The following is a 13942-nucleotide window of genomic DNA, read 5'->3' as shown; positions in this document are numbered from 1 at the left end:
ATTATTAAATCCCCTTGGTTTGTCCTGTTGCATGTCTGATGTATTCATTGCATGCATTGTATGCAACTTCAAATCTAACATATGGCATCATATTTGGCATGTAACGATTTATCTGTTAATTTACATTTTGTAATTATTCATATATGAACTTCCAGTGACTTGGGAACAGTTTAGTCTATGTCTATTTCAGAATACAAATGAAAATAGACCTTCTACATTGCTGTAAAGAAACATGCGTATGTATGCTGATGATGCAACCATCCTCACGTCATAGCAGGGTAAACACTGCTGTAAATGATCAAATTAATTTTGATGATTCATTCTATTGATTAAGTCACAGTCATTCCAGTGAGCCAACATAAATTATACCAGGGCCCTACCCAATCTAAACAGAGCGGGGCTATAATATATATGATTAATTCCACCTGTGTTTACCCTGCCATGACGTGACAAAATTGCTTATAGAGGAAAAATACTAAAAATAAATCAGGTGGTGTACTTGACTTTTGTTCCGTCAGAAAGAAGGTAGCCTATTAAGAGGAAAACACACAGAGATGATTCTGTTCTCCATCATCACAGCTGCTCAGTATTGTTTTCATATCGTTTTTGCTAATAAGAACTGCTGTACATTGAACTGAGAGAAGACAGCAGTGAGAGAACAGTTTTAAACGAGGCAGAGACTCTGTTTGAATCTGCTCGATAAGAAAGGTGAAACTGTGAGAAGCAGACATGTGGAACAAGTGAGAGAATACATTGATTTAAGAGTGCTTAGCAGACAGTCTGAGAAATGACTCTGTGGACTCTTTCCTGTCTCTTTGTGTCGACACAGTCCTGTAACTGCTGAGCAGAAAACTCTGCTCATCCTGCCTGAAGTTCTTCTTCACTTTGATGGGGGGAAAAAAGACAAAACAGACTTTAGTAGATGAAAAAAGCTCTGAACATATGAAAATGTGTTAGTCAGCAGGACCAAACCGTAAACAACGCTGCAGGTGTTCTGCTTTCTAATTTGTATTTTGAAAGAGCAGCTTTTTTTTAATAATTTTTGAGTAAAACCTCCAAATGAACATGACTAAACAGCAACACACTGCAAGGATGTTTAACTGGGACATTCCTGGATTGCTCAAAAAAATGAAGGGAACGCTTAATCATCACAGTGTAACACTAAGTCCGTTTAATGTCAGGGAAATCAATCTGTCCATTTAGGAACCCCTAGTGATTGTTGATCAATTTGACATGTTTTGATGCAAATGAAAGTGACACCAGTTGCAATGGAGAGGCAAAAGCAAGAGAACCCCAAAAAAGGACTGGTTTTGATGTGGTGGCCGGTGACAGCTGATCTCCTTTTCCTTCCTGACTGATTCTCCTCTAATTGTGGGTTCTGCTAGTGTCCTTGTCACTACTCATAGCATGAGGTGGTACCTGCAGCCCAATCAGGTTCACAGGTAGTCCAGCTCCTCCAGGATGGTACATCCATATATTAGGTTGCAAGACGGTTTGCTGTGTCTCCCAGCACAGTCTCAAGAGCCTGGAGGAGATACCAGGAGACCTGGACAGGACCATATGTGTGATTTAAGTGTTAATTTGAGCAGTGCGTATATGTATATGTAACTATCGATGTGAAACACATATACAGGTATACGGATGCTACCTCCACCACTACAGTCATGAAGGCAAATAAGTGACCCTCATATTCTATTAGAAATTCTGAAATGTCAATCAATGTAACAAAGAAGCAATTTTTTGCATTTTTCAAATATATTTTTTATTCCTTTCCTGCAGTTTTCTCCGTTCAGTAAGACGACTTTGTCATCCTGCTCATACGACTTTACTGTGAGGTAAGATCACTTATATTACTTTCTTTCTCTTTACTCCCCCATTATATGTTCTGATCATTAAGTACTTTACAGTTTTAAATGAAGTATGTATTGTAAAACACCAGAAGTAAAGTAACTAATTTGATGTTAATGATCCATGGAAATGAAGGAAGTTTTACAGGTTTAACTTGAATGTGTTTGCACAAAGTAAGTACATTAGAGAGGAAACACAAATGGTGCGTCTGAGCTGGAAACTCCGGGGAGCCCTATGAGACACACATAATTAGATATTCCTGATATTATTCTACAGAGCTTAATTTTTCTCTCAAAGGCATGATAAGTAGATGATGTTTCTCAACACCCTTATGTGTAAAATCATTTTTTTTTAATTCAAATTAGTTTATTATCCTTGCTTGCTTTTCTGGACATTCCTGCATTATACATAATAATATGGCAGAATTAATAGGATAGATATTACTGTGGTGTTTTTGTAGAATCAGATGAGGTCTCAGTTGTCCTGGTTGACAGGGACGACACAATCCATAAAGAAATTACGTGTTCTTTACTATATACTAAAAATAACTATATTCTGTCCACTGTTCCAGGCACCCATTGGTTTTCATAAGCATTTCTGCACAATATAAAAGCTTGCTGGCCCGAGCTCTTTTATCCATCACATTATACATAACTGAAGGCTGCAGCTAAAGGGCAGGCACGCCCTGAAAATGCGGTGTTACACAGGTGCACATGTGCAGATGGGTAACGGGTATGTTGCTGTCCTTGTTTCTCATATGTTATAAAGTGATTATCACTGATGGTAAAGTCAAATCAAATGCCAATTTCTCAATATGTTGGCTTTTACCTTTACTTTGCAGCTCTGAAGGCTTTAGCATTCTTCCAACAACCTAATTGGTACAACGTGTTGTACACAACAATTAATTATTAAATGATTTATAGTTTTGCCTATAAAATGTCAGAAAGTAAAATGTCTCACTTACCCGGAGCCCAAGGCAGCGTATTAAAATGTCTTCTCTTGTCAGACCAACGGTCCAAAACAAAAGAACTGTGAATTGCACAAAACTGCAGAGCTATTCCGCTTAAAACATACGTATTTCATACATTTTCTTATATTTCCGAGTGTCAATTTTTGTCTTTTATGTCTCTTGGGTTTTTCTGTGTGCATCAAATCATGAAAACGCATTCCGTCTCTCCCGTCAATCACAGTTTAAAATCACCAGTCACCTCACCTTATAGGCGCTTCAGCTTTGGCTTCACTTCTCAGATCCTGGCTATAATAGACACAGTTGACTATTTGAACTTTTTTTCTCGAGGTCAATGCAGCGGCGGTGGTTGTGGTCTCCAGCAAGGAGTCGTATTTCTGCTTACGTTCCTGTTCCTTCAGTTACCAGCCATAAGGGCTGAATGCTGTCATCCTAGACGTTGTAATGAGTAAGGACAATGTGATGATCTGTGATAAAGTTAACTGGTGTGTGAGATGAGATGAGCTACAGAGGCTGACTTAATACAATCTGTAATATCAAGCAAGGCTGCCTCACTGTGTCTTATGAGAATATGCTACTTCATAATCTCTTTGCATTTCATTGGAATTTTTTTACGACTTTCTGCAGCCTTAGATTTAACATAAAGTCTGTTCTGTCCTATAAAAGAGCGAATGAATCGATTTTGACCTGTGAGTATGTCTGTCAGAGGTTTGATGATGGCAAATACATTTACAGGTGGGATTAGATGGATGGATTAGCTTTATTGAATATTTTGAATCGTTTTTGTTTTCGATACATTTGGGTCTTTGGCTGGTCGGGCAAAATAAGCGATTTAAAGATGTCACCTCTGGCTCTTGGAAAATGTAATGAGTTTTTTCTCTATTTTTGACAGATCAGTCAATAATGAGAGTAATAATATAATAAATAAAGTTTGTTTTACAGCAATCAGTATGGATATGGACATTTTAGTATAGACAACACAGGTATGAAATAGAATGGATTTTACATTTTAAAGAAAACACATTCATCTTTGGGAGTACTTTAAGAGATACGAACTATAGCACATTTACAAGTTATCCAATTGCAAAAATCCTTATAGATAAAATATTCAGTTGTAATTGTCAAACCACTTAATCAGATGCTAGGTCTGACACCTAAGACAAAACAAACATGTTTAACAAGATATGTCTGCAAAGATATTTCCTTTTGAATTACTGGAGAATTTGGGCCTCTAAAATATTCAAATAAAACAACAGAAAAAAAAAATGCTTTGACACAAAAAGACATTACTTGTCAAGCTAAAAAAGGAGTGATGCTGTAATGTATATCAGGTGTTGCTTATCTCAAATGATGGAGAGGTAAGGAAAGAGAGGGAGGCAGTGAAGTGCCAAAGGAAAAGAAGGCTGAAAGATAAATGTGGTGAGAGCTGGTGCTGTGCCAAACCCTTGTTTTATTGATCCAGGCTTGCATTGGCTCAAATACTCTGCTGAGTACTGATTTCATTATTCAGCTGCAATGACACACACACACACACACACACGTACACACACACACACACGTACACACACACACACACGTACACACACACACACACTATGGCGTCAGAATCGTTTCATATTACTTGCGCAACTATCAACTGAACGCGTCACACCCGCGTGCTTTGACGCCTGTGCAGCACACAGCGCCTGACGTGTAATGTAGTTTCCTCATTGACTTATAATGGTCACGCGTTCACGCGCACGTTCACGCGTGATGGCTGCTGCACGCCTGTGATCACATTACGTGGAGTAACTACGCGTAACATTCATGCGTTTTTTAGCGAACGCACGCATTAACGCTCGCATGAAGATAATTGAACATTTTTGTCAGGCGCTCACATGTACGCGGAAACGACGTGCGCAGACTCTGTCACGCGTAACAAGAAGCGGCGTACATATGAAGCAGCGTGCGCACGTCTGTCTCTCACTGTTTGACAAATGTTGTTACGCGTTCACACGCACGTGCGGTCGCAGATTCTGATGCTGCGCGGCCGGAATTGATCTGCTGTGCGCACCTACTCCGCGTAACATGAGCGTGTAATGTAGTTGCCTCCCCTGGTTGACTGAAATGAACAGGCCAACTACATTACGCGTTCAAGTTACGCGGAGTAGGTGCGCACAGCAGATCAATTCCGGCCGCGCAGCATCAGAATCTGCGACCGCACGTGCGTGTGAACGCGTAACAACATTTGTCAAACAGTGACAGACAGACGTGCGCACGCTGCTTCATATGTACGCCGCTTCTTGTTACGCGTGACATACAACCTGCGCGCACGCACGCACGCACGCACGCACGCATAACAAAGTAACCATGCGTTCACACACACGCTGCTGCGCGTCTTTCTAATTGTTTTGACATCGATTTACCTTCATACACACACACACACACACGCACAGACACACACAGACAGACACACACACACACACATGCACGTACACACAGACAATTCTGCCCGGAAGCTTGTCTTTGTAATTTAAGAAAACAGCCTCTGCAGTAATAATTCTAAGAAACAATTCGAAAAGTACCAAACAACATTTCTTTTTTTATTTTCTATGAAGAAGCCTGGAGGCTGCAAACAAACAATTTAAACATTGTTGGAATACAACTATATAAGAATAAGACTTCAGACTGCAACTTAAACAGAAAGTAAAAGAACCAGTCAGGGCGGTTATCTCCGCGTGTGCGTGCCACTGTCAGCTATTTCTGATAGTGAGATTGTGATTCAGAAAACTTTATTGTCAATCAGACTTCATGTGACAAAAGCATCCATTTAGGTGGGTAGGCTAAGATGAGGAAGGTGAGATTTGCCAATGTTAAACACAATTCTAAAAAAAAATATAAAAATAATCACACATTCAAATACTAATTTCAGCATTTGATTAGTATTGTTTTTTTTACTAATCAAATTCTAATTGATTCCCAAATTTCAACCCTACTCTGGACATTGCATACATTCAATCCATGTCCCCTAACATATCGAGAACTGCCCTGAGACTGTGTTGGATAAAGTCACTGTTCTCTACCTGCTCAGCATTAAACAGCAGACACAAACAGTTAGACACTATAGCCAGTGAACTTAGTTGAGCATTTAGCGGCTAAAGATACAGTTATTTCCCTCAGGAGTTGGAGGAGGAGAACAAACAGAGCTAAAAGACAGACAATCATGGACTCACACTCAGCTCCAAGACTCCAGTGGGACGGTCATGTTGTTCTGTGTCTGCTGGATGTGTTAACAAGAAATAACTAAGAACACATAGTTGAAGCTGAATATAAATTATGTAAAACATAGCAGCTAATTCTCAACTTTTTCCTCGGAAAATCCCCTGATTGTGATGGTGCAGGGGAACCTTTTGAAGGGTTCTTCAAAAATCTTTATTTTACTCTGTCTTCTCCTTTATTAACTCTGCTACTGTCCATCCTCTGAGATAATCCTTAATCCATTCATTACTGCTGTGATAACTGAGGGTCAGTGGGTGTGCTTCATCGGATGTTATCTTAATAAAACACTGAATGGAATGGAGCCAGGGCTACAAATGATCCTGCCGGTTTAGTGTGTGTGTGTGTGTGTGTGTGTGTGTGTGTGTGCGTGTGCGTGTGCGTGTGTGTGTGTGTGTGTGTGTGTGTGTGTGTGTGTGTGTGTGTGTGTGTGTGTGTGCGTGTGCGTGTGCCCTCTCAGCATCAATAACGACTGACTGCAGGAGGCTCCAATCACCTCATTAACTCGTCTCGTTATCCTCTTCTTCCTCCGGTCCAGTTAAACCATATTTATATAGCACATTTAAAACAATCACAGTTGGCTGAACCTAAGATTCAAATAAATACAACGCAAACAACATTAAGAACAGAAGAAAACACGAAACATGATGTGCACATAAAAGAGATGCAGCGCGACGAAGTAAGGCTAAAACCAAATGCTTATTAAAAGAGGTGTCTCTCCAGCAGTGATTTAAATGTTGCTGCAGTTTTTATATTAACCTTTTCTAGGAGCATCTGATTGGTCGACCTCCGTGCTCTAACTGTAGTATGGAGGTGCCTGCATGTTAAAGGTCCCCTATTATAGTGATTTTCATCAATTCACAGCTGTCAGAGGTCGAACAACACTGTTTTCGATATGCATTGCCCCAAAACCATCCGTGGTCCTGAATTTCAGCTGTCTAAAAGTTGCTCAAATGAGCTCTACTGAGAACAGGCTGTTTCTGTGTCTGCACCTTTAAATGCTAATGAGCTCCGTCTGTCATCGCCTACTTGGAGAGAGAAGGAGACGATGCCGCTTACGCTAGCGGTAGCATGCACCAATGTTTACATGGATGTATCACTATGGCTCGCCTATGTGGCTCAGGTGAAGTTGCTGGTCCCGTATGGTTGGGACAGATCCTTCTACGAGGGTCAGTGTCGAGGCAAAGCCAGCTATGTACTGTACTATATATCTTATCATCGTGCAGAGGAGGTCCAGTGCTACCCACTAGACCAGGGGTTCCCAAAGTGGGGGTCGCGACCCCCCGGGGGGTCGCGGGACGCCGAGTGGTGGGTCGCGGAATGATTTGCATGAATCAAATAAAAAAATATATTAAAAAAAATTATAATAATAAAGTAAATTTGGAAAAAATAAAATACAGAAAAATTCAGCCATAGTTGTCAAAATTATGAAACATGGTAGTTAAAATGAAAATAAAACTACAGATTTTCCTCCTGAGGTGATTACGACAGATTAACGATAGCATAATTTGCAGGTGTCAGGTCACTTTACGGCTCCACAGTAAACATCACAAAGCGTACCAGTAGATTTGCACATGACAGCAATACTGTGCACTCATGTTACATGGATATTATTTTGACTGAGGTATTCTGCTTTTTATCAAACAGTAAATTTCTATATGTAAACTCATATCAGGCTGCTCTGTTCTTTTGTGTTGTCGTTAAGCCCGTGTTTGGATAAGCCATAGTGCGTATGGCCTGTGCGCACATTTTATTTTATTTTTTCAGTTACAACCGGGGATAGTGGGGGTCGCCAGTCTCTGGCACCGTTATTTTGGGGGTCGCGGGTTGAAAAGTTTGGGAACCCCTGCACTAGACCATAGCCATGCCATAGACTCTAAAACTCTAGTGGAAACGGTGACAAATCTAAAATCATCCACCTGCTGCCTTGATGCTTTACCTACCAACTTTTTTAAGAATGTTTTTGACTGCCTATCAATAGACGTATTGCAAATAGTTAATAACTCCATTCAATCAGGCAATTTCCCAAAGGCCTTCAAAACTGCAGTCATTAAACCTCTTCTAAAAAAGCGGAGCCTAGATGCCTCTATTATCAACAACTACAGACCAATTTCAAATCTACCCTTCATAAGTAAAATAATTGAGAAAGTTGTCCTCCAACAACTAAATCACTTCCTGGCTTCAACTGGCTGCCACAACAACTTCCAGTCAGGATTTCGACCTTTTCATAGCACCGAGACGGCCCTTATTAAAGTTGTAAATGACATCCGTCTTAACACAGACTCTGGCAAAACTTCAATATTAATGCTATTAGACCTCAGTGCTGCATTTGACACTGTCGACCACTCAATACTCCTGGACAGGTTGGAAAACTGGGTGGGGCTCTCAGGCACAGTCTTAAACTGGTTCAAGTCATATCTACAAGATAGGAACTATTTTGTTTCCATTGGCGACTTTGTATCAGAACCTACCAATGTAACGTGTGGAGTCCCCCAAGGTTCAATCTTGGGGCCGACTTTATTCAACATCTACATGCTCCCACTAGGACAAATCATGCAAAATAATAACATTGACCACCATTGTTATGCCGATGAAACCCAAATCTATGTAGCACTATCACCAAACGACTATCACCCCATAGATCTTCTGTGCCAGTGCATTGAGCAAGTCAAAGACTGGATGTGCCAAAACTTCCTACAACTAAATGAGGATAAAACTGAGATAATTGTTTTTGGTGCTAAAAAAGAAAGGTTTAAAGTAATTCAACACCTTCACTCTCTGTCCCTGAAAACCTCAAACAAAGCCAGAAATCTTGGGGTTATTATGGATTCTGATTTACATTTCGACAGTCACGTTAAATCAGTAACAAAATCAGCCTACTATCACCTAAAAAATGTAGCAAGACTTAGAGGGCTCATGTCAGCTCAAGACTTAGAAAAACTTGTACATGCCTTTATTACTAGTAGGCTAGACTACTGTAATGGTCTCCTTGCAGGTCTTCCGAAAAAAACTGTCAGGCAGCTACAGCTTGTTCAGAACGCTGCTGCTAGAGTTCTTACAAAGACCAAAAAATGTGAGCACATTACACCAATTCTTAAATCCTTACATTGGCTCCCTGTATGTCAGAGGATTGATTTCAAAATCCTCCTGCTCACATATAAATCACTACATGGTCTAGGGCCGAAGTATATCACTGATATGCTCCCACTACATAAGACTTCTAGACCACTAAGATCTTCTGAGACCAATCTGTTAGTGATTCCCAGAGTAAACAACAATCACGGGAGAGCATCATTTAGTCACTATGCAACAAATGGCTGGAATAAACTTCCATGATGTTAGACTTGCCCCAACTCTGACCACTTTTAAAACTAGACTGAAAACTTTTATGTTCACCATAGCTTTCTGCTAAATCTTTTAATGTCTGCACTGTTTTTAATTATTGCAAATATGTTTTTATTCTCTTTTCTTTCTGTAATGCATTTTAAATTTTTTTTTTTTTTTTTTTAATTTTCTTTTAATTCTTCAATTTTTTTTTCTTTTTCTTCTCACTTTGTTTTATGATGTGAAGCACTTTGAGTCTGCCTTGTGTATGAAATGTGCTATACAAATAAAGTTGCCTTGCCTTGCCTTGCCTTGCCTAGACCACTGTGCAGCCCGCAGAGGAGTTCGGCCTATGCAAATGACTCCCTTCGTTACGTAACAACAGGAGCTGAATCTGAACAACCTGTAGGAGCACCGTTGTACCAGTGGGGGGGCTGCAGAGACCATGCAGGAGTCGCTTGTTTTCCTCATTCTGGGAGGTGGCAGGCTCAGGGAGGACCAGTTTATAGATGTAGAGACCAGAGAAAACCTGTTTTTCATAATATGGGACCTTTAAGGTGGCACCAGTCCATTCAAATCCTTAAAAACTAGCAATGAAATATTCATAAATCCTGAAACAGACAGGAAGCCAGTGGAGGCAGGCCGTCACGGGGGTTAACAGATCACATATCACCAGAAGAAGACAAGCAGCTGCATTTTGCTCTAATTGCAGACAACAAAGAGACATCTGTTCTACACCCACATACAAAGATCTACCATAGTCCAGCCCTGAGCGAGATAGGCTTTTACCTTGTCTGAACTAATTTGTCAAAAATCTCCAGATTCTATCCACTTTTTAACTTTTGTTGAACGTGTTAAATTATATATACTGCTTAATAATATTTTGAGCATACATTGTGAATGTTTGACATTCTGTTCATGTGTCCTGACCGTGCCAGCATTATGAAGACGTACACAAACAATCATTAATGGTTAAAAGTTGCTCTAGCTGAGGCCAAAAGTAACAAAATCCACAACTGATTACCACCTCATATCTTGTTTGATAAATCTGTAGAAAAACAGAACTGTAAAACCTTGATTTGACTTTTTTAAGGGGGTTAAGTGCTGCACTGTCCAGACCAGGACCAGTTTCCACACTCCAGTCTTTATTGTAAGCATCTCCCGGCTGTAGCTTTGTATTTCAGCCTGGTCTCCGAGACCACATTGTGAACTGTGTTTCAAGGCAGACCTATTTTGTTGTGGCTTATGTTTGCCCTTGTCGTATCTCAGATATGTTTCAATTGAGACCATGGAAGTCCACGTAGGGAGGAGGTCTGGGTTCTGATTGATCTACATTTGGATACAGATCTGCGTTAAAATACGAGCCAGTCCTCAGCAGAAAAACTCCATCAGTCATGTTTGTGACTGTCATGTGATCCAAATACCGTACAGACATGAGATTCTCTTGTGTATCTAGAAATGTGTTTTATTCTTCAAGGGAAAAGAGCTAATTTGCTGATAAATTGTCCGATTAAAACCAGTTGAAATTAAGCTGTCGGTCATCCATATGATTGCAGGTGAATTTGTATTAAATGTTAAATCTGAGCGCGCCCACACATCCACCTGTTGGCATATTCGGTTACACCTTCCTTCGTGTACACTGCTCACACACCTGCTGCTCTCCCACTTCCTGTGCGTTGTAACACGTACAAACACTGATCAGATCCACCTGCACACACAAAGAACAATAAGTGGATGCACAGACGGCACAGTCATATGCAAATACATGTGCGCACACTCTTCTGTAGCCACACTGACTTCTATTAATCCTGCTTCATACCTCATTTCCTCTCTCCACCCACCTCATCCTCCTCTTTGCTTTTTCAGTCGTTAGTTTTGATTGGAGCATTCTGAGGGAACCCTGAATGCTCAGATACCATCGATCAATGGTTGTGATGTTTTTAGTCATGCTTCTGGTGTGGTGTTAGGGATAGAGGATATAAGTGAATAGCTTTGGTGGTCTCTTGACTTTTCAAAGGCAATTTTTAGTTTCTTCAGTATTTACATTTGTTTGTCCTGTGGATGCTGATTAAATCAAAGCAATCAATATATCAGAGCTATGAGAACAATGATAATAAATAAAAGAGCTATCAACTATCAACAAAATAAACAAAAAACTCACGAACTAAGCCTAGTAAACAACTGGAACAGCACCCCTCCTAGTGCTTCTAAACACGTTTTAAACCAAACCAAGTATAACAATGATGAGGACTACGGACGCTCACACACCACTAAAAAACACTCTGACCAAATGGCGAGCTCCTCAATGAAAGACGCCGCTGTCCTGATTCACAACCATGCCAGCTATTTAACACAGGGCATCTTGAAGGACCGGTCCGGCTGCCGTTCCAATCAGGCTCCTTTCTCAAACCGACCAGAAGTGGGATTAGCCTCGGGAATCAAATCACAGACTGGGAACCGCACATTGCAGCCTTTCGGTTCACTCCAGCTTCCCTGGAAACTTAATTGAGAGTGTGGTTTATTTCAAAGGGGACGTTATTTTGTAGGAGACTGGGTTAATTTATCTCCACCTCCATCCACATTGTGTCAAAATAAGAGCCTGTCCTGTTGTCAGGGAGGATTTCTTGCATTCTCGTTCTTTAATAATTTCCATTATTCTCCTTTGTGGTGCTACTTTTTCCAGCCTTGAACTGTCGTCACGTCTCATTTTGTGGAAGAATAATGTCCATAAATGCCACACTCTTATATCTCGGGTTTTAGTGCATTTATGCTATTTTAAGCATCCATTACGTGGTCCCTATGTCTCTGTGGACAAACCACTGACCCAAAACAACGGAGACTTGTGAGGTCTTGTTCTCCTCTTTTCACAGCTGCTTCTACGTCCCATGTTTACTTAAGATAGCATGTTCTCTCTCTCCGTGTTTGTGTGAACATTCATTTCCCGTTTGAATTAAAGGCATCGGTGACATGAAATGATGGGGGAGGATCAGATCACTGTCTTTGCACTTCTTTCTCTTGTCTTCCGTCACTTCTCTTCTCTGAAACGTTTTCAGGTTTGTCCTCATGTCCCCTCTCTCCCTTTCTCTCTCTTGTCTGCTGTGAGTTAATGATTTTCATAGTAATAGTGAGACACGTTTCTAAAGCTGACAGGTGAATGGACGCTTCCACAGAATAAAATACAATAGAAGCTAAATAATTGCCTACCCTGGAGTCTGCAGACAAAAGACAGACATTCAGACAAATAACATGTATTTGTCTAACTGGGACAGTCATCTGGTCTTGGACACACACACACACACACACACACACACACACACACACACACACACACACATGAATGAATGTCATCTAAACCTATAATCTAAATCACATATGACTCAGAGCCCACAGTATCTTCCATACAAACACAGAAAACATTGGAAAAAGTTCTTCCGACAAATGTTCTTATTGTAAGTCGCTTTGGATAAAAGCGTCTGCTAAATGCCGGACATGTTAAAAAAAAAAAGATAGAGTGAGTAATCGATGGTGATGATGGTGGACAAAAAAGCTGAAAAGGCTGTGTGGCTCGCTATCATGTATAGAAGTGAAGAAGAGAGCTTGATTCCAATATGAGGAGAAGTGATGAAACTCTTAAAATGGCAGCAAAACATAGTGGATGTTTTGCTGCCATTTTAAGAGTTTAAAGAATTTTGATGATTATCGGGATAATCTTATGAATCACAATTTCTTTGGTGGGATAATCATGACATATTTTTATATCCTGCCATGCCTAATCCTGGTCTAGTTTCTTTTGGCTCTGAGTCCTTTTAATACTGCATTTCTGTCAATACCGATATGATGCTTATATTGACACAGCACTAGAAAATATTCAATTCTCAATAAATATGTATCTGGCACATTGAAATGACAGCTGAAGTCTACTAAAGTTCTACACCTTATTTTTCACAAACCACTTGATACAAATACTGAAGGTCCTTGTGTAAAACTATTAAAGCTGCCTTTCTAACCCTCACACCCCCGATCATATTGTTCACCTACTTAGCAATATATGTAGAAATAATACATATAATCAATTTCTTCATACTTTTATATCAAATTCCAATTCCTTTTTCTCGATGCAGAATATGATGCGTGCTTACATCAGCTAATACCAACCAAATACAGTCAATAATATCATGACATCCATCAATGAATCACTCTTGACATTTTGGCAGTGCAGAGCTAAAGAAGGCCACAACCTCTAATCTAATTCCTCCCAACGTCATGCCCCACCAGCCCAACATTGTTGTTACAACCAATGGTGCAACTTGATCAGTCAGTTACTTAGTTTCTTACTTACTCAGCCACATATAGGGCTGGCCCTCTATGGTCCAGCCAAAAACATTCTCAACATCGTCTTCTTCATGGGCTTTCTATTCCTTTCCAAACATAGGCCATTGATGAATCGCTTCCACCGTATCGCCTGTCTTGGGCCATTTTCTCCAGTTGTTGCCACCTCAGTCCCTCCTTTTTGAACTCTTGCTCTGTGCTTCTTCTCCAGGTCTTCTT

At 40.3% G+C, this 13942-nt stretch overlaps 1 protein-coding gene across 2 annotated transcripts in view; it reads left to right on the top strand.

The window, feature by feature from the left end:
• Positions 1-13942, top strand: part of pex7 (peroxisomal biogenesis factor 7) — a 55684-nt gene that overhangs the window by 23304 nt on the left and 18438 nt on the right. For both annotated transcript variants that reach the window (XM_084029967.1, XM_084029966.1), the window contains exon 9: positions 1780-1835. In XM_084029967.1, coding sequence (XP_083886093.1) covers positions 1780-1835 — 56 coding nt within the window. The remainder of the gene's footprint in view (positions 1-1779; positions 1836-13942) is intronic.

This window comes from Eutrigla gurnardus, assembly GCF_963514095.1.
Source record: "Eutrigla gurnardus genome assembly, chromosome: 16".
Classification (NCBI taxonomy): Eukaryota; Metazoa; Chordata; class Actinopteri; order Perciformes; family Triglidae; genus Eutrigla; species Eutrigla gurnardus.
The sequence above is the reverse complement of the archived record's forward strand: the minus strand, read 5'-3'. Positions and strand labels throughout refer to the sequence as shown.